We start from the raw sequence: 25,432 nt of genomic DNA, 5'->3' as shown, positions 1-25,432 counted from the left end.
AAGTATTATTAGTCATATTAGTGGTACTTTGTCTGAAAATAGCAGACCCGGGCACTGGCAACCCATATCTTCATCGAAGGCATAAAGTGTAGAAGACGTGAAAACCTCTCGTCTCGCTCGAAACCAGCTCAGCATGAGCGTCTCGAACTCTCCGCAATCAAAGAGACGAGAGCAATATATAAACACGAAAGGCAACACACTCAAACCCCTGATGTGAGTTCGGCAACTATAACTCTCCGTGGGTCACTGACGCCATGGTGGTAGGTGTTGATGGGTCGGGCAAGACGGATGGCTGCGTCCACGTCTTGTCAAACATGGCATCGAACCTCGCACCGAATGCCCATGCTACACCAATCTGACCATGTGTTAGTGTTCCATCTTACAGCATAATTTGACGTCACTTACCATAAGTCCTGAAACCAGCAATAGGACCAGTATCGCGGCTCCAATCAAGATAAAGCCCTCCCAAGGATCCATCTTGTCCTCGTCTTTCTTGGCATCTTGCACCAATGCGACCTTCTTGGGATCTTGAGACGGGAACAACGTCTCGATGAACTGCTCGATCTTGCCACATGCAGAACTGATCTCGAGGTAATGTGGATCCCTTGGGTCGTTCTTCTTCGCTATCCTTCTCGCATACCGTCGGAACGTGTCACATACAACCCTCAGGTTCTGTGTCGACTCGATCATGAGCTGGCAGGCGTCGCCCTTGGTGATCTTGATATGGCTGTCGAATATCTTGGGGTTCTGGAACACCAGCTCCAGCGTCGCAATGGCCATGGACTGAGGGATTGCCACGAAGTTGAACACGCTCTGCTCACGAATGCCGGCCATGTAGAACAGACACTCGTCAGCATGCTTGAGCGCATTCAACACCATCTCGGAGCTACATTGCAGCGCCAAGGTCCTGTTCTTGGGCTCGAAAATGTCTTCCCATTTGTCGACATACTTGCTCCAGATGGCCTTGGGCCAGAAGCGGCGCTTGTCCAGGAAATCTTCATGTACGTCTCGGACAATGTTGGTCTTTTGTAAGAACTGGCCCATGCTCTCTGTGAGCTCCATACGATCCATTAGGGCAGGGTTCGCGTAATTTCCTTCGACGAAGAGTCGGGTAAGACCCTCGCCAACAAGGCCCGCAACATAGTGGCAATACTCCTCGTACTGCGCGATCGTCTCAATACCATCCTTGTGTTCGGCACCCAGGGCGTAGTCGGCCATGCCGTTGCCCATCTTGATGGTGATGTCCTCGATGATGTCGTAATAGCCTTTCTTGAGCTTCTGGAGCTCCGCGACCACGACGTCAAAGTGAATCAGCAGCTCGCGATCTTTCTCCATGGGCCCGTTGCCATTGAATGTCCAGCCCTCGGTCCGCATGTTCTTGTAGAAGTCACGGAGCAGCGGCTCTTTCGTGTCGGCATCGATGGTCATGTCATCTTCAATGGTATCGAGTCCACGCAGAACCAAGTAGAAGAGGGCGATGGGAACGAGCATGTCAGAGTTCAGCTCTTGGATGACGGCCGCGAAGCTGCGACTCGTCAAATTGAGGAAGTGGAAGCATGATGTAAGGGTGGGTGCTTCTTTGGATTGATCTCGTGTGTGAACGGGCTCGTGCCAGACTTTCCTGTTGACAAAATCAGGTTAGATATTGACAGCAGTGCGAGACATGCCGTTTGAGTAGCTCACCATTGTATCATGGAACGTAGTTGATTAGGGTGGAAGGCATAATAGATCGCGCTTTTGGCTGAAACCATTTTGGCGGTGGTTTGCAAGTCGCAACGTGTAGGGCTCCAACTAAAGTTTGCACCAGAAAGGAGAGGGCTAGACAAGCAGTAATGTCAAAAACTGCAGGCGCATCAATGATGAAGTGACAATATCTTCACCAGAGTACTTTTGGAATGCAAGGGAAGTGAATGAGAGGTACGAAATAGTAATTGTTATTGCAGTAAGAAGTCGTAGGATGAAGGATGCTGCCACGAGAATGGGTGTGCGTAGGTCCTTCTTCGTCTTATGGAATCAATCGATCATTGGGGATGGGATTTTGGGCTCGTCTAAAAACGCGGAGATGATCCACCTTTAATTTCTTCAAGCAACAGCACAGCTTGCGCTCGCATCATATCATCAGCAAGGGGCTTGCCACGAAGTTGGTGATTGACCCAAAGACCTGTCATCACCGACAATGGCAAGTCACAAGGGCATTGAGTAATTGGCCAATGCCTGTGTCGTACTTCGTACGGTTGCCCAGTCAAAGAGTTGCAGTTAAATGTAACCCATGTCGAAGTTTTGAGGGGCTCCTGAGGACTGGGGTTGCTGCAGGCAGCCTCAACGCATCTCCAGGGCTTGCTAGGACGTGCCTGATCCCTGAAAACAAACATACTAATGTTCTTCTTGAATGGCAGGCAGTCTAGCCCTAGCCGAATCGACCTTCGCATCTAGACCCGAACTAAACGACAGCATCGCGCAAATTTAAACTTGGCGTTATGGTGTTTCTGGTGTGCACAGGTGCAATGATGAATCGCAGAGTAGCTACTGATAAAGGGGTACACAGTAACCTCTAGTTGGGTATTTGACATTGATTAACACCTGTACACCGGCAGCTTCGGAGCACCTAGCTGGACGCATAAGATTGCCGACGCTGAATTGATACGAAGGTGTGGGTTGAATGTACACAGCACTCTGGAATGCTCATGAATCTGTCCGTGTTGCTAGTCAAAGCTGTTAACACCAATGTCACTCTAGGCGCATATATTTATGTTTGGTGCTTGCTCGAGTCGTGCATCAGATGAGCCAGGTTCATCTTGTACACGTACGCGCCCCGCCAAATTTATTAGAGACAAGCTCGGCCGCCACTTCAAAGGAAGCTGCGACCCTTTAACAGCACTAGAACACTTCAAGTCTCACATATTTGCTCTGTGTCGTTCCATCCTACTTCTCTCTGCCGTTCCATTTTATCATCTTCCGCCTTGACTTCCTCAGGGCGCCGTGGTGATTTCCCTGCCGTCTTCTTCCCTTGTACATCTCTCAAAAAACCTACACCTCGTCATCCATCGCGCATCACGCATCGCACATCATGGCGTCCAACGGAACTGCTGCAAACAGATTTCTCATCTGGGGTGGTAGAGGCTGGGTGGGTGAGTTGATATCGCGTTCCCTCTAACTTTGGCCAATTGACCAACGGAAACAGCTGGTCATCTGGAGAACATACTGAAGAAGCAGGGCAAGGAAGTCTACATGACGACGATCCGAATGGAGGACAGAGAAGCAGTTAAGGCAGAGCTAGACAAGATCAAGCCAACTCACGTTCTCAACGCTGCTGGCTGCACTGGGCGGCCCAATGTTGATTGGTGCGAGGACCACAAGGAGGAGACAATGCGATCCAACGTCATTGGAACTCTTAACTTGACCGACTTGTGTTCCCAGGCCGACATCCACTGCACCGTGTTTGCCACTGGTTGCATTTACCATTACGATGATACTCACCCCATTGGTGGCCCGGGATACAAAGAGACAGACCCGGCCAACTTCAAGGGTAGCTTCTACTCGGAGACCAAGGGCCACGTCGAGGAGGTAAGCAGATACTGAGCCTGGGTGACTAATGTGGGCTAACGAGGTGGCAGATCATGAAGTACTACACCAACTGCCTGATCCTCCGCCTTCGTATGCCCGTCTCCGATGATTTACACCCCCGGAACTTCGTCACCAAGATCAGCAAGTATGATCGAGTGGTCGATATCCCCAACAGTAATACCATCCTGACGGATCTGCTCCCGGCCTCGATTCTCATGTCTGAGAACAGGGACACGGGAGTGTACAACTTTACAAACCCCGGTGCCATTAGCCACAACGAGGTTCTCTCTCTTTTCAAGGAGATTGTGCGACCCGACTTCACATGGAAGAACTTCACGGTGGAGGAGCAGTCCAAGGTGATCAAGGCAGGCCGAAGCAACTGCCTGCTGGACACCACGAAGCTGGAGAACAAGCTCAAGGAGTACAACTACACCGTTCCGGAGGTCCATGAAGCATACAGGAAGTGCTTTGAGAGGATGAAGGCTGCAGGGGTTCAATAAAAAGCCAGTGGTATAGGTATGCCCCATGCAAGCTGCATGCAGCCGCACAAGGCTGAGACGTGGGGCCACAATTTCTTTCGTGGATATAGAACACTTTGCAAAAATGCATGGACGACGCAGGTCAGGTCAACATGATATTGGACTGCTCCAGAGCTTCGATTTGGTGGATGATTCTGTGTTTGGTAAATTGCCTATTGGACATTGAAGACGTGTTGATGAAAGAAGACTTCAAACACAATTCAAACAAAAAATAAGGTAGATGCACAAGTTGAAACCTACAATATACCACAGTATGAGTAAGAGAGTGGCTCCTGTCTTGTCAGTTCGCATCAGGCGAAGGACTCAGGTTATAGATTGAAATGCCATTTCCACTCTCTCCAAGCCCCGGTATTCGTCCAACTTTCCCATCCTCTTCAGATAGCAATGGCGGGGATCCTCATATACCCCGCATTGTTATCAGAAGCTACCATGCACTGGGCAGCAGGGATTTCCGTCCGTCATGTTTTGCAGCAACTTTCCAATGCTCGAGTAACCGACAATCTTTGGGTAACATGATGGATTCTTTCTTTGGACTGGAGGTTCTCGGTCTTCTGACTTGTTGGCATGTCTTCCAGCATCACTGCTAGAAGCTGAGGCGAGAGTATATGACAGCCGCGTAACCAGGACAGAGGGATGTATTCTTAGAGGTTGAGAACGACTCGCAATCGATAAAAAAGTAGACCTGTCGGGGTACACAAAATATCAAGTATCAAACAGCCCCCTGGGCTCCAAGGTACGGTGGCATTCTCGATTATCAAGTCCTAGTATATCAACTACGGATTTTCCTGTTTGGTCTCAGACCAAACGGTTGTCTTACTGGCCGAAATTTTTAAGGAATTCACTGGACTGGAAACGATTCAATGTACTACTGGCTTGTTCCTGTATTCTAACTGCCCAGCCCTGGAATGTCGAAGCCTAGGTAACACGGCTAGAATCAAGTGGCCCCACCTGTTTTTTCCTGGGCCTTCAATCGTCATTCGAGCTTCCAACAATCATACACCCCCCAATATTTCTTGCGACCAGGTTGAGTTTGTATCTACGTATTCTGTTCAAGACGTCGACATTGCATCTCTAGCCCTGGATCCCGGTTACATTGCAGACAGCATATTCCTACGTCACCAGTGGATCGCCGCAACACATATTTGACTCGAGCAGCTGATCCTGCAATTTTCAGTCTGCCTTAGACCGCCGGGTCAGACCGCGATAATCTAGAGCCATGGTCGTCGATACCACCTACTACGACGCATTAGGCGTCCAGCCAACTGCGACGGATATCGAAATCAAGAAGGCTTACCGCAAACTTGCTATAGTCCATCATCCAGGCAAGTGCTGCGATCATGACCACCGTGCCCCGCGCTCTCCACTTCTTTGCTGTCTGGGGCCTGATCTAACTCCCGCTTCCAGACAAGAACCCGAACGATCCAACTGCTCACGAGAAGTTCCAGACCATAGGAGAGGCATACCAAGTCCTATCCGATAAAGACCTGCGCGCAGCCTACGATAAGTATGGCAAAGACAGTGCAAAGCCTTCCGAGGGTTTTGTTGATCCCGCCGAGTTTTTCTCTACTATTTTTGGCGGCGATGCGTTTGTCGACTGGATTGGTGAGATCAGTCTCATGAAGGACTTGACTGCGACTATGGACATCACCATGGCAGGCGAGGAGGAGGAAGCTGCAGCGGCAGCCGAAGCCGAGGCGGCAGCGGGTGGCGACGCAGAATTCCCCGGTACCGAGGACGCTCTACGTGAAAGCGCAAAGACGGCTGAGGCCGGTACGCCGACGGTCACGGTAGAGGATGAGCCAGAGACCAAGCCGGCTGCCGCTGGCACATCGGAGAAGACAGCTGCAGAGGCGTCAACTGCATATTCAGCAGCAGCAGCAGAGAAAGTCCCCGAGAAAGCTTCCGAGACGGCATCGATCCCTCCTCGCGGCACATCACCGAACACCGCTTCTGGCAGATCTACCCCCTCCCGACATGCGATTCCCATCCGCCCAGCCATTATGGATCGGCCATCCGATGATGTGCATTTGTCATCACAGACAGAGGAGGAGAAGGAGCTGCGCAAGAAGGAAAAGAAGAAGGGTGGCCTTAGCAAGGAACAACGCGAGCAACTTGCTGCCTACGAACGCGAACGCGCCAAGATCCGAGAAGAGCGTGTCAAGACGTTGTCCCAGAAGCTGCTCGACCGTATCAGTGTGTGGACCGAGACGGATAAGGGCACCGACGTAACGCGGGCCTTCCAAGAGAAGGTCCGGCTCGAGATCGAGAACTTGAAAATGGAGAGTTTCGGTCTGGACATTCTACACGCAATCGGCCAAGTGTACCTGAGCAAAGCTACTGCTCTTCTCAAGTCGCAGAAATTCCTCGGTATCACTGGTTTCTTCAGCCGCATACGCGATAAGGGCGCTCTGGTCAAGGAGACGTGGAACACCATCTCGTCCGCCATCGACGCCCAGCAAACTATGGAGGAGATGGCGCGCATGGAGCAGGCAGGTGGTGACGACTGGACAGAGGAGAAGAAGGTCGAATACGAACGCCGCGTCACAGGCAAGATATTGACAGCCGCGTGGCGGGGTTCCAAGTTCGAGATCCAGAGCGTCCTGAGAGATGTATGTGATGACCTTCTTAATGATAAGAAGGTTCCCATCAACAAGCGACTGGAGCGGGCCGAGGCGCTCGTTCTTATTGCCGAGATTTGCTCCAAAGTAGGACCCCTCTTGAGCATCATTGGTTGTGTTTTGATAGCTAACATAGAAAATAGGCCCAGCGGACTCCCGAGGAGGAGGGAGAGTATATGGCATTCGAACAGCTCGTTGCTGAAGCAGCCATCAAGAAGGACAAGGAGTCCAAGAAGAAGGGCAAGGAGAAGGAAAAGAAGCACGGCTCGGTATCTGCGGCCGCATCGGCAAGCGAAGCGACTGAACCAGGCAATCTGCCCAAGGAGAAGGCATAGAGGCACTTCCCGAGAGCAAACTGTGCCGTGCCAAGTTTCCTGCGGCGTTTAACTGATCGGAAGGTGGACGGATGTTTTGATCCTGACTATTGTTAAGAATAGACAGGTGACCCCTTTTTGGAGGTTTCGGGTAATATGTCCATATATCTGCGTTTGATACCTCCCAATTCATCCCTAACCTACCTGCGCTAGAAGGCACACAGAGTAATTGTGGAATAACACAGGCCATTACATCGTACCCTACGTGTCTTCCCATAAGTTGAACGTGATATCGCCAATACACTAGATCAAAGAGCTTCACGATAAAATTACTTTCAAAAAGTCTGGCGCACACCGACCCCACTTCCGAGAATCCTAATATTGAACACTATAGTTCTCAGGTCAATTACATAGGCAATTCTTTATTCAATTTAATAATAATATATGTATCTTGATGCTCTATTTCTCCTCTTTAACAGTGTGTATACTAGCCTCGTACGCGACGTAGTTCTCTAACGCGGTTAGGTACAGAGTCGATCAGCCGGTCAAAAAGGGCCTGTGGAATTGCCCACCACGCCTCCCGGATCCAGTCCTTCAGCGTCTTTCTATTAGCCTCGTTATCTGTTAGAAGGTATATATCAGGGTGCTTTTTATGTAAGTAAGCCTTTATATAGCGCTATATATGCTCGATTAGTGATTGATCAGGACTATAAGCGGGCTAATCGATAGTCCATATGCCGTGGGCTTCTAGCCACTCTTGTGAAGCCTTAGAGGTATGTATCCTAGCATTATCTTGCTGGAAAAAGGTGCTAGGAGTATACACTAGTAGCAAGGCTTCCTCTAGAGTCCATATATATGACCGGGAAGAAAAGCCGTGTCGCGCTGCGGTGGAATCCCGCGCCATAATGACGATAATGACGATATTGGACCGCCCACACTTATAAATAGTACCCCAGATCATAATACCAATAGCTAGCTTGCCGTTATCGATATAATTAACTATTCGCTTGTCAAATCGCTCATTTGGCATTCGCTAGACCCAGCCGGCGCTAGAATTCGTCGCGTTTTGGATCGTATATTCGTTACTACCATCCCCCACCACCCCACCGGTAACGTTAATTGAGCACAATACTGCAAAAACACTACATTTTTACTTACACATAATTCCGTACATATTGAAGCTATTTATACTGTAGTTATACCATTATGTAGCTATTGTTATGGAGTTTAAGAATATCGCCACCTCTTGACTGTACGACCACTTCGTATGACTACAGCGGCCGGCAAATCATCGGCCGTAGCCTCTGATTCTGATGAATCAACCCCTTCATCCTCAACTTCCACAACTTTCCCATTATTGGCTGGTTCTTGACGGTTATTAGGCGGTATAGGCTCCCCTGCAGCTAGTGCTTCTGATACTGTTATAAAACGGCGATTCGGATTTGGCAGTGACTTGCGCTTTTTACCCCTTTTCAAGCGGTCTAGTTCCTCCTGTAATGCCGTAGCCTTAGTGCGTTCGGCTACCAACTCTGCCTCTAAGGCTTCAACCCCCTTGGCAACCTTCTGTATCCTATAGCGGCTATTTGGGCTTGACTTGTTCGCAAAGTTGCGGATTTGACGGCTCGTACGGGGTGTAGAATCACTGTCAAGTCCAGGGGCTTGTGGCGGCGGTGGAGTGCCCCTTTTATCAACATCTACCTGGATTTCTGGATGCCGTAGTGCCTTGGCCCTTGAAATTGGCCAATTTCCAGTAGTTCTCCAGCCAGATTTAATGACCTTATCGGTTATAGCCTTGAGTGCAGTACTATAACACCGGATAAAGTTGACTTTATCAACTGGCGCCGCATCCGTCATTCTATCCAATTTACTGACTTCTGTCCTATAGGCTGACTTCAATACGTTAAAGGGGCCATTGTTATTTGGCTGTAAGCCATGGGAAGTGTGTGCCGGTAAGTAACAACAGTATACATTTTACATAAAGCACGTAGTCATCCACTCATCCTATATAGCCCAGTTAGTACAGTTATACTGCAATAACTAGAAGACTTACAGAGGCGTGGGATCCATGGCCATCTAGTATAATTAGACTAGCATCAGAGGGGTCTGCTGGCTGCGTCTGAGGCAAGTATACGTCAATAAGCCACTGATGGCCTATATGGTTGTCTGTCCAGCCATTTGGTGACGTGCCAGTGGGGACAGATCTCTCGGAATTGGTCAATGAACCACTGTTTTTGGAGCTCTTTGCCCTTAAACACTATACCTGGCTCTAGAAGGCGGCCATCGGCTGTAGTGGCTTCAATAAAGGTAGTCCAACTACGGCCCTGTGAGCTCTTAATTATAGCCTTCTGTTGGGCGTCAGAACTCCCCAATACGAGCCCGTCAAGGCCTATAGTATAGTAATTAGCATAGATAATTGCCTAAGAGACTAATAGATAGTTACCAAAGCCAGCCATTATGCCTCCCTTATCGACATTAACTGTATTTTCTGGCTTAATCCAGCCGTATTCTCTCTCACGGATATCAAAGTACCAATGTACGGCTTTTGGTGTAAAAGAGTTGAATCGAGCTGTCTCCTGCTTTCTACCCATTTTGGTACAAATTTCTGGATGTCTAGAGACAAATCGGTTGAGCCAATTCTTCCCTAATTCGTTGGTATCCCCTTGTTGAGCCAGAAGTGTAGAAACGCAAGCGCGTACGTGATTGTGCGTAGGGGCATATCCCAAGGACTCTTGTCTGATGATCCAGTCGACTATACGGCTTTCTTGGGCTATAGAAACCCGCTTGCTGGTCGGTATAGGGTTGTCTGGCCACCCTTTGCCTTTGATTCTGTCGGAAGGGTCTGCTGCGGCACTCCATGCTTCTGGGCGGATTTGTACTGCGACAGGCCATTATGTAACGAAACCTCTAATAGTATAGCTGCGTAAACCACTAAAGAGTCTGTAAGGGTTTGTGCTAGTAAGTAAGTCCTGCTGCGGAGTCCTTTAGCAATAATATCGGGGTCTGACGTATGGAGTATCGGGCTCTGGGTAACTGAAGTATTCGAGTAGGGTAACTGGGAATAGAGTCGTCAAGGCAGTTTGCCTCACCAATGGGTTAGATTGATGCTTAGATTGATCACTGAAGTAGAGACTGTCTATCTATGAAATGCCTGGGAGTCCTGTCCCTTATATGCCCATCTCTCCTTCACTGATCCCCACTTGGATATATTGGTTGTCCAACATATCCACCCCTGTAGATCACGTGACCTATCGGTCCTTTCCTTCCTCCGATGTGGGGTCCCGTGATCCTAGCGTCTGTATCCACCTAGCCTGCCGACGGGCCTATAATGTTGGTTCAGGGCCAACGGTTCGTAACACATTATCGGTAACATCTAGAATAGCCTCAGCTATCTGTCAGATAGAACACCTGGTTCCTAGGTTCAGAAATAATATGGCACTAGAGAAGACTAGTGTCACTTGAAGTTCAGACGGCGAAATGAACCCCTCTTCCCGAAAGTAACTCCGAAGTTCGGGGTCAGACACCTGAACAATGCACCTCCGACATTTCTGAAAGAATCTATAAAGGGCAGAGCAACGGGAGTTCGCGAGAATAGAACACAGAGAACAATACACCTCATTCATAATACAATCTTATGCACTTCTGACTACTCGATTGGACACACGTGATATTCGACACTATCTGGTCCTCTGTCCAGCTACGGCGCGGCATTTTGGTGTACTGAAGCGTAGTACTTATAGAATAATAGTCAAAGGGGCATCGTGGCCTCAAAAGTAGTAGAATCAGAATTTTATGGCTGCTGGAACTCCGTAGTACCGATGTGGAGTATCGTGTAACCTTTCTAAAATGCTAAATTGAAAACTCTATTCAATTCGCTATTTATTCGTGCAATCGGCTTGTAAATGGCTTCAATTTCTATTAAGATCCGTATAATTGAAGTTGAAGTAATTGTGACGGTCAACCCTCGCAGACTCACTACAACCAGGTGACTTACAGCTGGAACACCTGCCGTGGCAGTGTGAGATGGGAAGCCAATCATAACCCTTGTAGGAGCCCCGCCAAGCGTGGATGACTTAGTCGCGCTCCCTCAAACCTAAGTTGTCATCTTCTTTCCTTCGCTCCTTAGAGTAGAATCTTCGTCGATAGCACCTAATCGAGGTCTATACCAATGCGATGCAACCCAGGTCGTGACAGTAATTATAGTGTAGGTGCTGCTAATTTGGTTACCGGTGGGGTGGTGGGGGATGGTAAAGATACCCTATTAATATAGCAGAAGTTAGCTCAGAAATCACTAAATCTGACCCCCCGGTGTCACTCGCACGTACTTTAGTTAATTCCGCCTCTCTACCCTTCTAAGTGCGGTGGTAGATTATACGTTAAGTAACAGCTCTAGTCGTTAGCTATATACGTCGTAACGACTTCCAATGTCGTAGGTTATGTGGCCGGAAGGCGGCCTTGATAGTATTCCGGCTCAAGGAACGGCCTATATATTCGCGGTCCGCTTTTGATAGCAATGCCCAGCTAATTCTAGGGGTCCGCCGTACTATTCTAGTAATATAACGAGCCTCACGTATAGTAAGGGCTTTCGGCCGGCCGCTACGGTGTCGTGAGGTGAATGATTACGTGTCTTGTAGGCGGTTAGTGTTACGCGTGACCACCGACGGCGAATATTCGAATCGGCTAGCAACCCCACGTATACTTAAGCCGCCTGTACGCCAGGCGGCCATAGTAGCACGTACGGTTAGAGAGTACTCTCGGCCTCTCTGGTGATCGGCGATTAGAATGCGCGCAAGCGCTTTTCTAGGAGTATTTTCTATATTTGTTAGTAGCTAATTGAAATATTGGTGTAGTTAGGTGGTAAATTGAATTTGACGCGAACGCGTTGGAAAGTGGGGTCGGTGTGCGCCAGACTTTTTGAAAGTAATTTTACTACACAGCTTGGCTACAATGGGTCACAATGTAATTTGTGCGAAATTTTAGCCCCCTATCTTGATAGTCAAGCCTCGCTTTCTAAATGGTGTAGTCTCGAGACATGACAACATTGAAGCCGTACTACACTGCGGGCTTGGTTCAAGGGCTACTGATTCGCAAGGAGGTAGTTAAGCGAGTCGGGTTGCCATTGCCCGTAAGACGGTTTAAGAACTCAACACCTAGAGACCCGGTTCTGTAGAAGCTTAAGGTGCTGGAATTGCAAGTCTGTCATGGCGAGAAGTTTGGTAATGCAATTGCTTCCAAATGGCCTGCCAAATGAGCTTGACGCACCTCGTCGTGGTGCGATGGAATGTTCTCGATATCATGGTTTCATTCTCTAAGTTGCTCTCCAGTATCTATGACGGATAGTTATAGTAGGAAGCATCATTATGTTGTGCTCACTGCCTAGTTTGTACGAAACGTAGAGCCTCTACTACGGCACCGCAACATTCTTAGAGGTTTTGGGAGCATAGCATGGGTTGCTGGCTCCCTTATGCCAGACTGAGTAGGCCCGAGGACTCAATTAAGGGGCCATGCACAAACGGCCATTCATGATATATTGTCTTGCGAGTTGTGGATCATGTACTGGAGCTCAGGCGTCCATGCGAATAGGGATGTACCGTCGATGCCGCTATGCTTGCATGGCATTCATAATAATTTCTAGGGGCAGCGTTGGCAGTTGAGGTGACTAGAACGGACGACATGGCATCTGCAGATCCCCCGTCTGCACATCAATAGAGTGATCAAAATGGCTTCTTAACTTCTTATACCTATGTCCTATCCTATGTCCTCTCTCTTCACTTGCCTCCCTACCCCCCAACTTCTCGAGAACATGGATCTTGATCAGTAGTATATGATCCAAAACCCTATCGTTGGCCGTACCATCTCCTCATCTCACCCATCTGCCCGTTTCTGGCCAAAGACTGGGGACGGGACTTTCTGGCTCGAAGCGAAACCGCTCTAGTATCCGGCTATTCATAAAATAAGAAGGGGTATCGATAAGAAAATCTCTGTCAAACTCGAAAAATTTAAAAAAAAACTGCTATATGATGCCAAAGTGTTGTGGTTATAATGTAGACTTGGTCGAGTCCGCCCTTCCTTCCTTCCTTCATTCCTTTCTTCCTTCGGTTCTTCCTTCGTTCTGTCCACCGAGGGTGTTTTCTTCATCAACTGTCCTGGGGCATCCATGGGTTGATGGCGGTACAGTTCGTGACAAAGGAGAATGTGTGAAGTTCCACCTGGATAGAAAGGAAAACCGGAATGATGTATAGAGCCGGTGCATCACATAGTGATTCGACGACGCCATGGTTTCGTGTGTGGTTGAATGAATAAAACGCCGTTCCCATGCTGTGCTGTAACCCCAAATGCGAACCCGTACCCAAATGTAAGGAAATAGTGCTGTATGAGTGGTGATGTCGCCGTCTCAGGTGTTCTATAAACGCTCTTAATCGCCGTCTACGGGGATTGGAGGGATTTCTATGCCGCTATCCCGGTCCTGTGCCACCAGCCCCCAGCCCGCCAAACGCGGCGGACGTTCCAGGGGACGCTCTAACTCGTCCAGATCCGCATTTAACTCGTCGAATTTTTCGTCTAGGGTCATCAAGTCGTCGGGGGTGATATCTGGGATATAGGAATAATCATCTTCCTCATCGGCTGGCCTCAGAACTCGGGGAGGTATGGCCACATCGCTGACGCGAATATGATAGTCAAGCGCCTTCTTGCCTTCTTTAATCAACTCCTCTGTCCAGTCTAGACACCGCTTGATGCTCTGATTGATCCTCTGCGAGTCAATAAGGAGTTCCTGATGCTTAGATAGATCGGCCTGCAAAAGTTTCTCATCTCGTGTCTGGTGCTTGGCATCTCGTTCTGCTAGAATGGTCGGGCTGAGCGATTCTGCCGTAGAGTCGATGTCCGACAGGGAATCTTCGTCCAAGTCGTCGTCTTCTGCTGACTTCTCCTCGCTCAGGTCGGATAAGGCAAGATCATCGGGTCCCGGATCAGCTGAAAGGGGATCTGAAGCGACACTGCTCTCTATTGTACTGGTTGCCTTGGATAATCGTCCCGAGCGCGATAGGCGTTTGTACCGTCGCAATTCGGCTGTCTGTTTGCGGAGTTGGCGTTCGAGAGTGCGGTTGATGGCTTCTAAAGAGCCATTCCTGATCTGCAGGTCCTGGACTTTGCGTTCGCGCCGGGCGTTCGCTACCAAGTCGGTGACTGGGTCTGCCGAATGCGTTGACTTGGTCGGGCTCTGCAAGTCCGAGGGGACATCATCTGGCGAAGCCGGCTCCTCGGCTTCTTCGAAGTCGTCTGCTGCTTGTATTATCGAAGCTAGCGTCAAGGGCGCAGGTCTTGATACCGACTCAACAGAAGGCGAAGAAGCCCCGGAAGATATCTGGGATGATCTGAAATTGACTTCACTTATCACTAGACTTCCAGCCCGAGAATGGCCTCCTCGAGACGTGGACGTGCCGGTGCTCGTGCGTCGTAATGAAGGTGGAGCGGGACCCATTTGGGGTGGTGATGCCATCTGAGCACGATCTGTAGCCACTGGTGGAGGACCGCTATTCTTCTGTGAAGCCGTGTAGGGTGGCGGGGCGAGCTTGATAGGTGAATTTGACCTTTGAGCCGATGGATTGCCGCCTGCCGCAACCGAAACAGGTCTATTCGCAGGAGCTCTGGAAGCTGTCGAAACGACTGAACCAGGGCGAGACGAAGTAACGGCAGGACTAGGCCGCAACTCTGGGGTTCCATTGGCATACACAAACTTGTTGGAGGATCTATCCTGCACCGGTACCTGCACGTGAGGGGATGGGCTGGTAGTCCTGCCTTCGACGAAGCTGTCATTGGCATAGAAGAACGTAGGCGTCCGGGGGGCTAGTCCTGGTCTTGTTGGCGGGGCCGGCGCTTGTGCTGGCTGAGTACTCTTCGCTTCGCTGGCATAGAAGAACTTGGACTCGGGGTTGTTCTGAGCTTCCAACCTGGGATGGCTGAATTCCGAATGCATGGGGCTGAAGGTGACGAAGGGCCTTCTTGCCGTATCCACGTCTAGGTTAGGGGACCTGCTGCCCCGATCCCATCCTTCATATCTGTCGGGGTTAGGCGTACCATTAGGGGTACTATTCGTGCTGTCGACTCGGCTCTGCCTCGACCCCGACCTCGGCGTGATGTTAGCCAGAAATGGCGATAAATCGTCTTCTTGCGCACTCAGCCTCGCTGAACTTGCTGTCGTTGGCCGCTGTGTTCTTCTTGCCGTGTTGGCTCCTACAGCGGGGGTTTGGGGAGGTTTAGCCGCGATCTTGGGCGTCAGTGGAGCCCTCTTCGCGCCCCTTTGAGCGGCGGCGCTGAGGGAAGGCATCTGAGGTCGTACGCCATTTGGGTTAGGCGATCGGTCATTGGGCGGCATTGTTGGTACTTTTGGCGCTGAGGATTTCCGTGTCACGAGTATGGCATTTTGGTTTTTGGACTTGAGCGCGGGATTCAAGTCTTCGGAAGACGGTGTAGTAGACCTGGATCTAGACGTGCTTGTCGGGGCAGCGTGCGTCGGCGGCCTGGGTCTATTATTATGGGAACCTGCCGCACTGGTACTAACTCGTGGGGCTCTCGTGGTCGTTTTGGTTATTATCGTCGGTCTCGATGTTTTGTTGGAAAGCGGTTCGGTGGAAGGCAGTCGGTTTAGGCCCGAAACCTGGAGCTGGGACTGACGTGAGGGTGGGGGAGGTTTCGACTTCAGTGCACTTGGATGCGAGGTGGTGGAATTGACACTTTGACTTGTTGTCGCCGTGTCAGTACGAAAGGTGTTGGAAACATTGCTTGAGTGTTCGGTTGCTATGCTCGGCGTGTTGAGGGCGCGCATGGCTGCCACCCTACTTTATTCAACGTCGGTGTGGTGCTCAAGTGGTGAATTAGCGGGAAGGTCCCTAGTTCCTTCCTCCTGACAGGCCGGCTTTTCGCTAGACATATCCCAATAGCCGCACGGGAAGGGACATGAACTTTTAAATGCAATTTACCGAACGCAACTTCGAACTCGATGCAACTTCAAGTATAATAAGTATTAGAGGTCAGCATGCATTAAAAGACACTTGAGATGGTGATGTATATGTCCAATTGGTAAAATGCTGGGCAATGTTTCTGTTTCTCAAAGTAAACAACAACCAAGCAAGCCATCCTGACCCCTTCTTCGCTTCCCTACCCGTCCTTGCTTGGTATTTTTGGCAGCAACCGAACATCCGGTTTTCATCGTCCACTCCAATTATCCCCGCGCGAGATTATCTTTTCATGCGTCGGTCGCCAACCCCGTGAGTTTCACCCAGGAACCCCGCAAGCGCGTCATGTCAACTGCGACTAGACCCTGGCAACCTGGACATCTTATGTTTTAGCATCTGTGATATAGATCCAGATCCTATCCTATCCTACATTTGATTCGTTTCTAGGCAGCGTGAGACGGAGCTTTCTGTTCTAGATGAAAGGAATAGGCTGACGAGTTCGGCTGCAGATGCACTCTGCTGTGGTCGGTAACGCAGCGTCTTTTTCACTATCGGGAGCACCAACTTTCCAAATCCCGATCGTAGTGGACCTCGGGTGGCTTTGCAAATGAAATCTGATCATTCGAAGACGGACAGCATGACACGACTTTGCCAACTTTGATCACCCCACAACGCTCATAGCCCACCCTCTCCTAGTCGCCTTATTACCACGCCGACATGGCGCTCGTGGGGCTCTCGATTATATTGGCATCTCTAGTCTACTTCGCAGTACGGCGGCCACCATTGATCGAAACTCTGGTAGCCTTATGGCGTGGCAATCCTCAAATCGACCAGCCGCCCCGGACCGGGTCTCCTGACAGAAGCCCGCCGTCTCCTTCCGACGCGAACGCGATAGCCCAGGTCGATGGAGAGAACAGCTTAGAGACGCCGAGTATCAACTTGGGCGACCAGCATGTAGCCTCTACGAAAGCGAACCTGGATCGCGCTGCGATGCCTCCGCCGCCGATACTGGTGAAGCCACTTGCACCACCGAGGATATCGCAGAACGAGGAAGAACCTTCACCACAGACAACACCCAAAGCCAGCGCTGTCCTGTCTAACGGTAGCGTCCCTTCGTTCACGCTCAACGACCCTCCCGCTTCGTCTGGTGCGATAGCAAGGGCGGCAAATGGCGCTGCGAAATCACCAAATAGCATACCGTCCCTTTCTTCCCCGAACCCAAAGCCGTCTACCCTTATGCCACCACCCCCTCGGCCGCCAAAACTGAACAACATTAACAACTCCAACCTCCTCTCAGCCACTCCTGCTCGAAATGGGTTGCTTCCGAACCGTGGCCAGCCCGCCCGTCAACCAGGGACCTCAACTCTCGCCCCCCGCCCACACATTCCTCGAAGCCGGCGAAGCCCGGGAGACAGGTTGTGCTAAAACCTGGCCACTCCCCTCTCGACTGGGCGCGCATCGCCAACAGTCCAACCTCGGATCTGCGAAACCTGCCCCCTGGGACACCGTACCTGAAAGTAACGCCGTCCATGCTCAAGCGGCAGACGGGAAGGAAGGGGAAAGATGCGTGGACGGTTCTGGGCGGAAGAGTATACAATATTACGCCGTATGCACCATTCCATCCAGGAGGGGAGCCAGAGCTGCTTCGGGCAGCTGGCAGGGATGGCACTAAGCTGTTTGGTGAGATTCACCCGTGGGTGAATTACGAAGGGATGTTGGCGAGCAGTTTGGTGGGGATGATGGTTGAGGAACATGAGGCGGTCGGAGACGGAGACATGGATGCCATGGACTAGACCCGCTGGGCAGGCTCGCTTACGTTTCTGAACACTCTGCATTTCGAATTGCTAGCCTCGAGGGAACGCTTCGAATTTCAGGACATGCCTACCAACCCGACCTGCCAGTGCAGTATGATCAGCTCGGCACCACAAAGCGCGAATACCGTTATTGAATTCAGGATGAGGTGCAAATGCAACGAGCCCGATGACTGCATTGCTCTTGCGACTGAAACATCAGGTGCCACTCAAACCACAGATTCTCTCTTCGTTCAAGGTGAGTCATGAGGAAACGAGCCATCACCGAGCTCATGGACAGCCTGGGTATGATCATTGCAGGCCTTAAACTCTCGAGGTTGCTTAATAATGTTCTCACGCTTGGAGACGACATCGACTATCGACCTCCAGGGGAATCATGATTATAAAACCGGAAGGAACCCAAACAGGGGTCGAAGTTACGTGAGTACACACTCCAAGTCGGGCGTCCTGTGGCCCATCGGCCACCTTTGTCATGTCAGAATTGCATCTCGCATTCAGACGCGGACGGCACGTTGTACTTTATAGGGGCAGGCCATCTACCAGATGTGTATAATACTAGAAGCTAGAAGCCAGATAGAAGAGATACCCCATGAAGAAATACAGGAGACGTCAGCGTCCGAAAATATAATGTATGCATGGATCCAGCCAACTCCAACCAACACTCTGTTTCTGTCCGTTTGCAAATATCCTCAAGCGAATCACCGTTTGGTGAATCGGAAACGGAATCGCAACTCATCGTCACTGTCGTCGTCATCACTCGCTGCGATGGTCGTGATCCTGGCCTTCTTGGCCGGCTGTTGCTCAGGCGGTGACGCCGCAGCAGTTCGTTTTGTCGTTCTCCCGGACTGAGCTATCTGCGAGGTCTGCATCCGCAGCGACTGCGTTGAAAAGCTTTGCGCAGCCTTGTTCGCCCGCGACTGCCCTGATGTGAACGCGGCATCTTCGGAGTCATCGACGCCATCGTTGTTTGCCTCTAGTTCACTGCTACACTCACGCCTCGACGCCGCAGTCTGGGATCGGTTCTGGGTGTTAGAAGCATCAGCACCGCTACTGAGCCCCCGACTCTGGCTTCGGTTCTGGCTCTTCTTTTTCTGGCCACCCGTATCCTGCAGCCAGTAGTCATCGCCGATCCCAAAGCCCTTGGACTTGACCTCCTCTAGTGCTATGAGCGTCTTTAAATGTGGCCGTGCGACTGTCGCCGCTCCGCACTGACGAAACTTCTTGAAGTTCTGCCGTCCATTCCACGCAGGATTCCAGCGTCCATCGGCTACATCTTTATCATGACCGCGGACTTGTGGTGGCGCTTGTCGGATTTCCATCGGTTCCTCAATCTGCAAGCGCCGGATCTCAGCAAGATCGAGACCCTCCGGGGCAGTTGCCAACTCCTCGCGTTCGCGCCTGGCTCGCGCTTCTGCTTCTTCCCGGTGCTGACGTGCAATCTTAAGGATGTCGACCTCCTTCTTGACCTTGGGGCTTTTCTTTGTTTGCTTAGATTTCGAGGCTGACAGCTCTGATCCTTCGTCGACCGACGGAGTTGGATCCCGAGGAATAGGGGTTTCGCCTCTTTCGATGCGTCGACGCTTGACCTGTGCTGCGTTTGGCGCGAATTCTTCCATGATGTCCGGAGGCTCCGGTATGGGCGATGCGGGACGTTTACGCTGTGAGCGGCGACCAGCACGTGTTGTTTCTTCGGGTTCTGCCGACGCGGGGTTTTGCGAAACGAAGAGTCCTCCTTCTTGTGAAGACTCATTGACGGCTGGTACGGGTGCACTTGCCGGCACACCCTCCGATACCTCATTATCAGAATCCAAGTCCACATCAAAGCCCTTAAAACGACTTCTAGCAACACCACGGATTCTTCTTCGAGATGCAGAAGGCTGCGAGGCTTCTCGTGCTGGGTTTTCGTCTACTTCTATTGGATGTGGCTCTAGTGCAGCAGGGCCTCCTTGTGAAGTGCGTTGAGTCTCGACTTCAAGTGGGCGTCTGAGTACGCTGGCATCATTGCCAAGAATCGCACCGATGAAGTCCTTCTGGTCGATAAGACGATGATCCAGTCGAAGTGATACGGCTGTATAGAACTCGGAGAACCAGTCCAAGGTCTCGCCATTGATGGGCAGAAACCTCACGACGACTGCACCCTTGCCTTCACTGCCGTCCTCGAACTCGCCGAGCCCCTTTTCGCCGGCAATCTCCTTCACGAATCGGATGAAATCATCAATCTGCGTCTCGCCTGGAATCGCAACTTTGAATACAGCCTTGCCGCCGCCGTTGGTGATTGGGCCCAAGAGTGTATCGAATTGCTTTTGTTCGTAGAATATAAAGGTGTACCCCTCAAAGAGTCTTGTTCTTTCAGGGTTGGGAGAAAAGTCCTCGACAGCTCTTGGCACCGGTTCATCTCCAGCAAGAGGGAGAAATTCCAGGGCATTTGGCCAGTACGAGTCAAAGTCCCTCTCTAACAAGCTCATCTCCACGCCTCCATCAAGCTGTTGTGGCGTGGCTGCTGCAACAACGGCTTCCACAAATCTGTCATTAACAATGTATCTGCCGTTGATCAAGGCCTGAAGCCCTTTCGGGGTGTTCCGCTTCCGTGCCACCACATGTGTGGTGGTCGGCATATAGTCGGTGAAGAACTTAATGTCAAGTTGCTCGAGATCCGTTCGAAGCTTCGTTAAAGGGTTGGATCGCAATTCCTTGCCTGTAAACGAGTAGCTCAAAACGACAGGAAACCATGTGATGCGAAACTTGGCCTGCAGTGAACCCATTTGAAGGACGTTCTCATCCGTAGTGATGACATATTTCTCGCCCTTGAACTTCTTCCCATTGACGGTAGTACCGATTTTGGAACAAAGATCTTCAACGGTAACTTTTGACCTTCCCCTTGGGTTTTGCTGCTGGCTGGTCAGCTGGCTGGATCCACTAGGAAAGTGACAGATGAACGAACCCCCTCTCCCTCACAAACAGGGTCGACCTGGATAATGACATGCTTTCTCGATACGGTATTAGCCTTCTCGCCCTTGATTGCGAGCATGCCAGCTGTGAAACAAACACATCAGCGCAATACTACGTGGGAACATCCGGTTTCATTGACTTACGTTCGGCAACGGTTCGGCCAAAGAGGTATCGTTTGCCTGGTCGCAGCCAGAGCCGCTTGCCTGCAAACAGCATTGTCAGCAATATGAGCGCATAAAACACAAACTTCAGCTCCTCCTACCATCGATGGCTTCACCCTCGTTCTCGAGTATCCACATAGTTTGTATGTTTTAATAAACTTGTCGCCAGGCCGAACGCATCGCGTTGCGTCAGGATTTAGGTGTGGGGACTTGACGGGCTGTGCCTGACGAAACCGGCATTGAAACGCGACGAAGGAGCCAGTCCACGTGCCTAGGATTGCCTCGTTTAATGCCTGTACAAATATGCAATACATAAAAGTACCGGCGCTGTATACATAGTAACTCCTCCCTTTTGGTGCCAAATTCTTCTTCTAATCCAATCATCAAGCGAGACGACCTTTCAAATCCTAGAAACGTACAATGTGCCGTTGCTGCAGCTGATGCCTACTTGGAGAGGCCCGTACCCCAATTTACGCCTGACATCTGCGCAACCTGAACCATCATGGATCACACTTATCAGACATTCCAATGACAATAGGGGCTCGAGAGACTCCTGAAATCGACAAAAGTTCAGCATCTGGGTCGACTCAATTTTCCAACTTTGATCGTTCGTATCTGTGGACATGCACCTCGTCAATACCACATCGCTTCAACTGAAGTAAATCATAGGTAATCATGTCCCTGATTATGCCGCTCTCTCCCTCCTACACATGGAGCGACGACAAAGTCACCTTTCAGGATATGGCAAGCTCTACTGGAAGTGACAAAGCAGGATTCAAGAAGATCAAGTACAACTGATAATAGGCTATTGATAATGACCGAGAATGGACATGGGTCGACTCGTACGGCCTCCTCTTCAATCATGCAATGTTCCGCTGAAGGCAGCTCTAACCTGTAGTAGATGGTGTGTCGATAAGATAAGTAGCACTGATCTTTCTAAAGCCATCAACTCGATGTATAGATATCCACAGTTATCCTAGATATGCTACAGCTATCTTGCCGATGTATGCAGTTTAGATCCAGAGCCTCCACCCCCCAAGAACTTTTGCCGCCCTCTATGTTGGAAGCAGATCAAACTTCACGGCAATTTGACGAAGAAAATGGTTCCGTTGCGATTGAACTCTCCAGGAACTCCTGGCCCCGAGCTATCTCGTCTTCTTTAGCAAGGACTGGCGTCCATTGGGTGACAAGTACGGGCTTGTCACGATCCCACGCTTTTCGCATGGAGCACATCCTCCCCGAAACTCAGCTTGAAAGTGATATTTACACCTGGTCCTATTTTAAATGGTCCTCGAATACGGAATACCTATAGTTCAAGCTCGTTTGCAGGGATGTGAGTTCCATATGCATCTTGTCCGGCTCTAGCCCCAAGCCGCGATTCTTTCCTCGATCGTGACGAATTAGAACTCATTCCAGGGTGGCCGGACTTTGGCTCTCCCCCGACTACAATTTCAACCAGAGCTCTTCATATCGAATTTCCTTTGCTTCATGTGGATCTGAGAGATATCGAATGGAAGTCTGCTCCCCGTACAAGTCAACTACATTTCAAGAGGGAGAACAGGAACCGTCGGATTTGCATTGCAGTCCTGGGACTTCTTGTGAAAAAAAAATGAAAAAAACTGGTATTACGAAGCTGTAGGCCTATTTCTTCGTCCTCGGGGAGGATTTAATTATGGCAGAGATTGATCTTCTCAAAACCAGGCATCGTACATTTTGCTTTCATGGTAGATCACTTGCTGGATCATGCCTCAGGTGCTCTTGGTCGAATTCGAGTTCGAAAGGTTGGTCTGGGACAGACACAGCCAATTACGCAACCTATTATCCATCTTGCGACTGGGCATATCACATCAGAGCTCGACCCATCTTCATCCGATTCGACACCACCAGCGCCCTTAATCTGGATTTAGAAAGTTCCAGCTCAGATGTTACCTTGGTAAGCTGGTAAAATAGTTGCTGGCGGGCTAGGGCTATTCCTGGAAGACAGGGCAAGAGCTTTGCTGTTGCCGAGGTTCTGTATCGTAGATGGCTTAACGACGGTGTGGCTGCCCTCCGACAGACGAAGGGTCACTGCCGATGTTAATTATATTAGTAGCCGTATTGTTGTCTGTATATGCTACAGATTGCAATCTCACGTATGGAGCTAAGGGAGAAAAAGTAAGACCATGGACCTGATACACCATACGTATACCCGAGTCTATACACTCTACAGGCCCTGGATACTATCCATGAATTCCATAAAATATGTTCATTTCCTTCATAATCCTACTGTACACATCCCGATGAAGTAGTTATAATCACGACTTAGTTGGTCAAGACAGGGCTCCGGCAGAGCCCCATTGCTAGAACGACAAATGCTCGGCGCAAGCCAGCGAAACATGGGGTCTTTACGTATAAAGCCATTTAATCATTAACCTCGTAAGTCTTCAAAAATTACATGGCACATACATAACTTCGTTCCCAACTCGCTATACCGCCTTATGCAGCCGCGTAATATAGTCCACTCCCCCTGCTCGACCGTCTTGAATCTCTCGAATCCCTTGTATGGTAAACCCTCGGCGGCGCCCTCGGACTCCTCGCATACGTCTCCTGGACATACATCGGCCTTGTCATGGACACATTCCTCACCTCCACCGACGTGCTCCTCCTCCCTCTATGCGAGTGATGCGAGTGTCGCGAGCGTGAACGCGGCGACCGAGAGTGGTGTCGACGCGGCGGCTCGTAGTAGTCGATCACCGTGTTCTCCTTGCCGAAGGTGTTGCCCCATTGTTCCGGATCGCGAAGGTTGGTGCACGAGCGGATTATCCACAGGATCAGCAGGAACCCGATGATGGAGCCGATTACGATGCCCGCGATGGCGCCGCCGCTGAGGTTGGAGGAAGAGGAGCTTTCGTCGCTTGCGACGACCGTTGTGGTGGCTTGGCGGAATACGATTTTGGATACTGCTGTGGGCAAGGTTCTGGTGGGGATGGCGGGTAGGTTTAGAAGGGGTGCCATGATGGCAATTTTGGGTGGATTGAGTTTGCGGTCGTTATAGTCGATGTAAGTCGTTTGACAAGGGTCCCTGGCGAGAACTTCCAAGTCTGAGATTGGCCTACGCAAGTTTCAAAGACACAAAACAACGGACGAGAACTCAAGTCGATTCAAGAATAGGGGAGCAACCCAACACCTTGCATCTGGAATTTGACTTCGAATGAGGCGTAGTGCCAGGTTAAATCACTTCTATACTCAAACAACCTCGAGTACAATACTATGACGACACTTTGTGCATCTCCACAGTTGATCCATCTTCAGGGCTCAGGAGGCTGGGGGCACCCTGAGTCGCAACCGAGCTGCCCCATTGTATTAATCGCTTCAAGATCTATAATCCCTGTTACGCTAGATTTTCTCTCCCGCATGTCGCCATTGGCAGCACGAGGGGCTACTGTCCAAAAAATACTTGCTTATGTGAAATCCCATCAAGTTTTTGGGATTCGTTCCCTGCTTGTGCATTGGGAGAAACAAGTTACAGTCAGAATGATGTCAACCATTGAAGATTTTCTCGTCCTGGAACGTACTATCATGTTGCGGGGCCAGTATTGAGGCTTGAATCCTAACAGACGATGTAACACTACGATGTTCGTAAATCAATCGGCACTTCAAAGCAGTCCGGGAAACACTCGTATCAATTGCGGAGAAACATTATGGTACCTGGGATACTTGGCACACCAGTATATCCACTCTATGGAAGTTGGACGACAGAAAGCTGCGAAACGGCCTCGCAGGACTGCTTCTTCTAATCATTTCTAGACTGCGAGTTGGACATGAGAATCGTCCAGGCTGTAATTTTCAATTTTATCGATAGCTATAGCGCTTTTGTCCATGAATGCGATCATTGGTATACATCTTCAGCTTGAAAGCCTTGTACAGAGATGCACGCTGGCATTGCTCTGGCCAAAATGATGAGTGAGATTCCTTGCCCGGGAGATTCTATAATAACAGTCAGGCTATTAGTCGGATAGATTCCGACGGGTGGTTGGGCATTCTCGAACGGCAGTCAAACTCCTTGCCGGGAAGATTTCGGTCAGTTATTGGGAATGCTCGACTATAAAGACTTACGCTTACTTCGGCTTGTCCCTGGTTTCGAGGTTACGGTGCCGTTACACAGCTTACAACTGATATATGTGCAGCAATGAGAGCTCGATTTGGAATGTATTTACAATGTGACAACTATGTATCGCCGAGTAGACACAGAGCCAACATTTTCATTAGTTCACGGGAATAGTACCCGCGTATTGAAAAGTTTCTCCCCAGTAACAACCGCACATTGGCTGTACCATCGATGAGTTCTCCCAATCCGGGCATTGGTTTCTTCTTTCATGAAACGGCAGAATGCACCAGATGAGTGACATCTACGTAACTGGATGTAAGGTGACGGGCAATTTGCGGTCTGCCGCATCAACACGATAATCACGTGAAGAAATTAGATCTTTTGTGATGTGAACTGCCCGTTCTTGCTCATGCGAGCAGAATAATCTCAAAATACATC

At 50.1% G+C, this 25,432-nt stretch overlaps 9 protein-coding genes across 9 annotated transcripts; 4 read left to right on the top strand and 5 right to left on the bottom strand.

Moving 5' to 3' along the window:
* Positions 1 to 226: 226 nt before the first annotated feature.
* On the bottom strand, positions 227 to 1,751 carry BCR38DRAFT_354032 (isoprenoid synthase domain-containing protein; the record flags this gene model as incomplete). Its single annotated transcript, XM_040856842.1, has 3 exons — positions 227 to 355; positions 406 to 1,621; positions 1,684 to 1,751. The coding sequence occupies 3 exons, from the start codon at positions 1,749 to 1,751 to the stop codon at positions 227 to 229; spliced, it is 1,413 nt and encodes a 470-aa protein (XP_040711049.1).
* An 850-nt stretch (positions 1,752 to 2,601) lies between these two features.
* BCR38DRAFT_501695 (NAD dependent epimerase/dehydratase) lies at positions 2,602 to 4,257 on the top strand. The gene is made up of 3 exons (XM_040864847.1): positions 2,602 to 3,128; positions 3,182 to 3,564; positions 3,615 to 4,257. Exons 1-3 carry the CDS (start codon positions 3,068 to 3,070, stop codon positions 4,062 to 4,064), a joined length of 894 nt encoding a protein of 297 aa, XP_040711048.1. The 5' UTR covers positions 2,602 to 3,067; the 3' UTR covers positions 4,065 to 4,257.
* Positions 4,258 to 4,861: 604 nt separating this feature from the next.
* Positions 4,862 to 7,449, top strand: BCR38DRAFT_449018 (X-domain of DnaJ-containing-domain-containing protein). Its single transcript, XM_040861260.1, has 3 exons — positions 4,862 to 5,425; positions 5,508 to 6,808; positions 6,865 to 7,449. Exons 1-3 carry the CDS (start codon positions 5,320 to 5,322, stop codon positions 7,054 to 7,056), a joined length of 1,599 nt encoding a protein of 532 aa, XP_040711047.1. The 5' UTR covers positions 4,862 to 5,319; the 3' UTR covers positions 7,057 to 7,449.
* A 4,052-nt stretch (positions 7,450 to 11,501) lies between these two features.
* On the bottom strand, positions 11,502 to 11,651 carry BCR38DRAFT_316389 (uncharacterized protein; the record flags this gene model as incomplete). The annotated part of the gene is made up of 1 exon (XM_040854705.1): positions 11,502 to 11,651. A coding segment is annotated over one exon (150 nt), but the record flags the coding sequence as incomplete, so codon positions are not given.
* A 1,796-nt stretch (positions 11,652 to 13,447) lies between these two features.
* Positions 13,448 to 15,406, bottom strand: BCR38DRAFT_353837 (uncharacterized protein; the record flags this gene model as incomplete). The annotated part of the gene is made up of 1 exon (XM_040856818.1): positions 13,448 to 15,406. The coding sequence occupies one exon, from the start codon at positions 15,404 to 15,406 to the stop codon at positions 13,448 to 13,450; it is 1,959 nt and encodes a 652-aa protein (XP_040711045.1).
* Positions 15,407 to 16,703: 1,297 nt separating this feature from the next.
* Positions 16,704 to 17,779, top strand: BCR38DRAFT_489910 (uncharacterized protein; the record flags this gene model as incomplete). Its single annotated transcript, XM_040864459.1, has 2 exons — positions 16,704 to 17,133; positions 17,325 to 17,779. The coding sequence occupies 2 exons, from the start codon at positions 16,704 to 16,706 to the stop codon at positions 17,777 to 17,779; spliced, it is 885 nt and encodes a 294-aa protein (XP_040711044.1).
* A 491-nt stretch (positions 17,780 to 18,270) lies between these two features.
* BCR38DRAFT_82308 (uncharacterized protein) lies at positions 18,271 to 21,127 on the bottom strand. The gene is made up of 4 exons (XM_040865677.1): positions 21,009 to 21,127; positions 20,890 to 20,949; positions 20,739 to 20,830; positions 18,271 to 20,685 (listed from the first exon to the last, which is right to left on the bottom strand). The coding sequence occupies exons 1-4, from the start codon at positions 21,043 to 21,045 to the stop codon at positions 18,496 to 18,498; spliced, it is 2,379 nt and encodes a 792-aa protein (XP_040711043.1). The 5' UTR covers positions 21,046 to 21,127; the 3' UTR covers positions 18,271 to 18,495.
* Positions 21,128 to 21,594: 467 nt separating this feature from the next.
* Positions 21,595 to 21,887, top strand: BCR38DRAFT_353836 (uncharacterized protein; the record flags this gene model as incomplete). Its single annotated transcript, XM_040856817.1, has 2 exons — positions 21,595 to 21,695; positions 21,731 to 21,887. The coding sequence occupies 2 exons, from the start codon at positions 21,595 to 21,597 to the stop codon at positions 21,885 to 21,887; spliced, it is 258 nt and encodes an 85-aa protein (XP_040711042.1).
* Positions 21,888 to 23,103: 1,216 nt separating this feature from the next.
* Positions 23,104 to 24,195, bottom strand: BCR38DRAFT_449008 (uncharacterized protein). Its single transcript, XM_040861259.1, has one exon. The coding sequence runs from the start codon at positions 23,899 to 23,901 to the stop codon at positions 23,383 to 23,385; it is 519 nt and encodes a 172-aa protein (XP_040711041.1). The 5' UTR covers positions 23,902 to 24,195; the 3' UTR covers positions 23,104 to 23,382.
* Between the last annotated feature and the right edge of the window lie 1,237 nt (positions 24,196 to 25,432).

The sequence above is a fragment of the Pseudomassariella vexata genome (assembly GCF_002105095.1).
Source record: "Pseudomassariella vexata strain CBS 129021 chromosome Unknown BCR38scaffold_18, whole genome shotgun sequence".
Taxonomy (NCBI): domain Eukaryota; kingdom Fungi; phylum Ascomycota; class Sordariomycetes; order Amphisphaeriales; family Pseudomassariaceae; genus Pseudomassariella; species Pseudomassariella vexata.
This window is presented reverse-complemented; position numbering and strand designations above follow the sequence as displayed.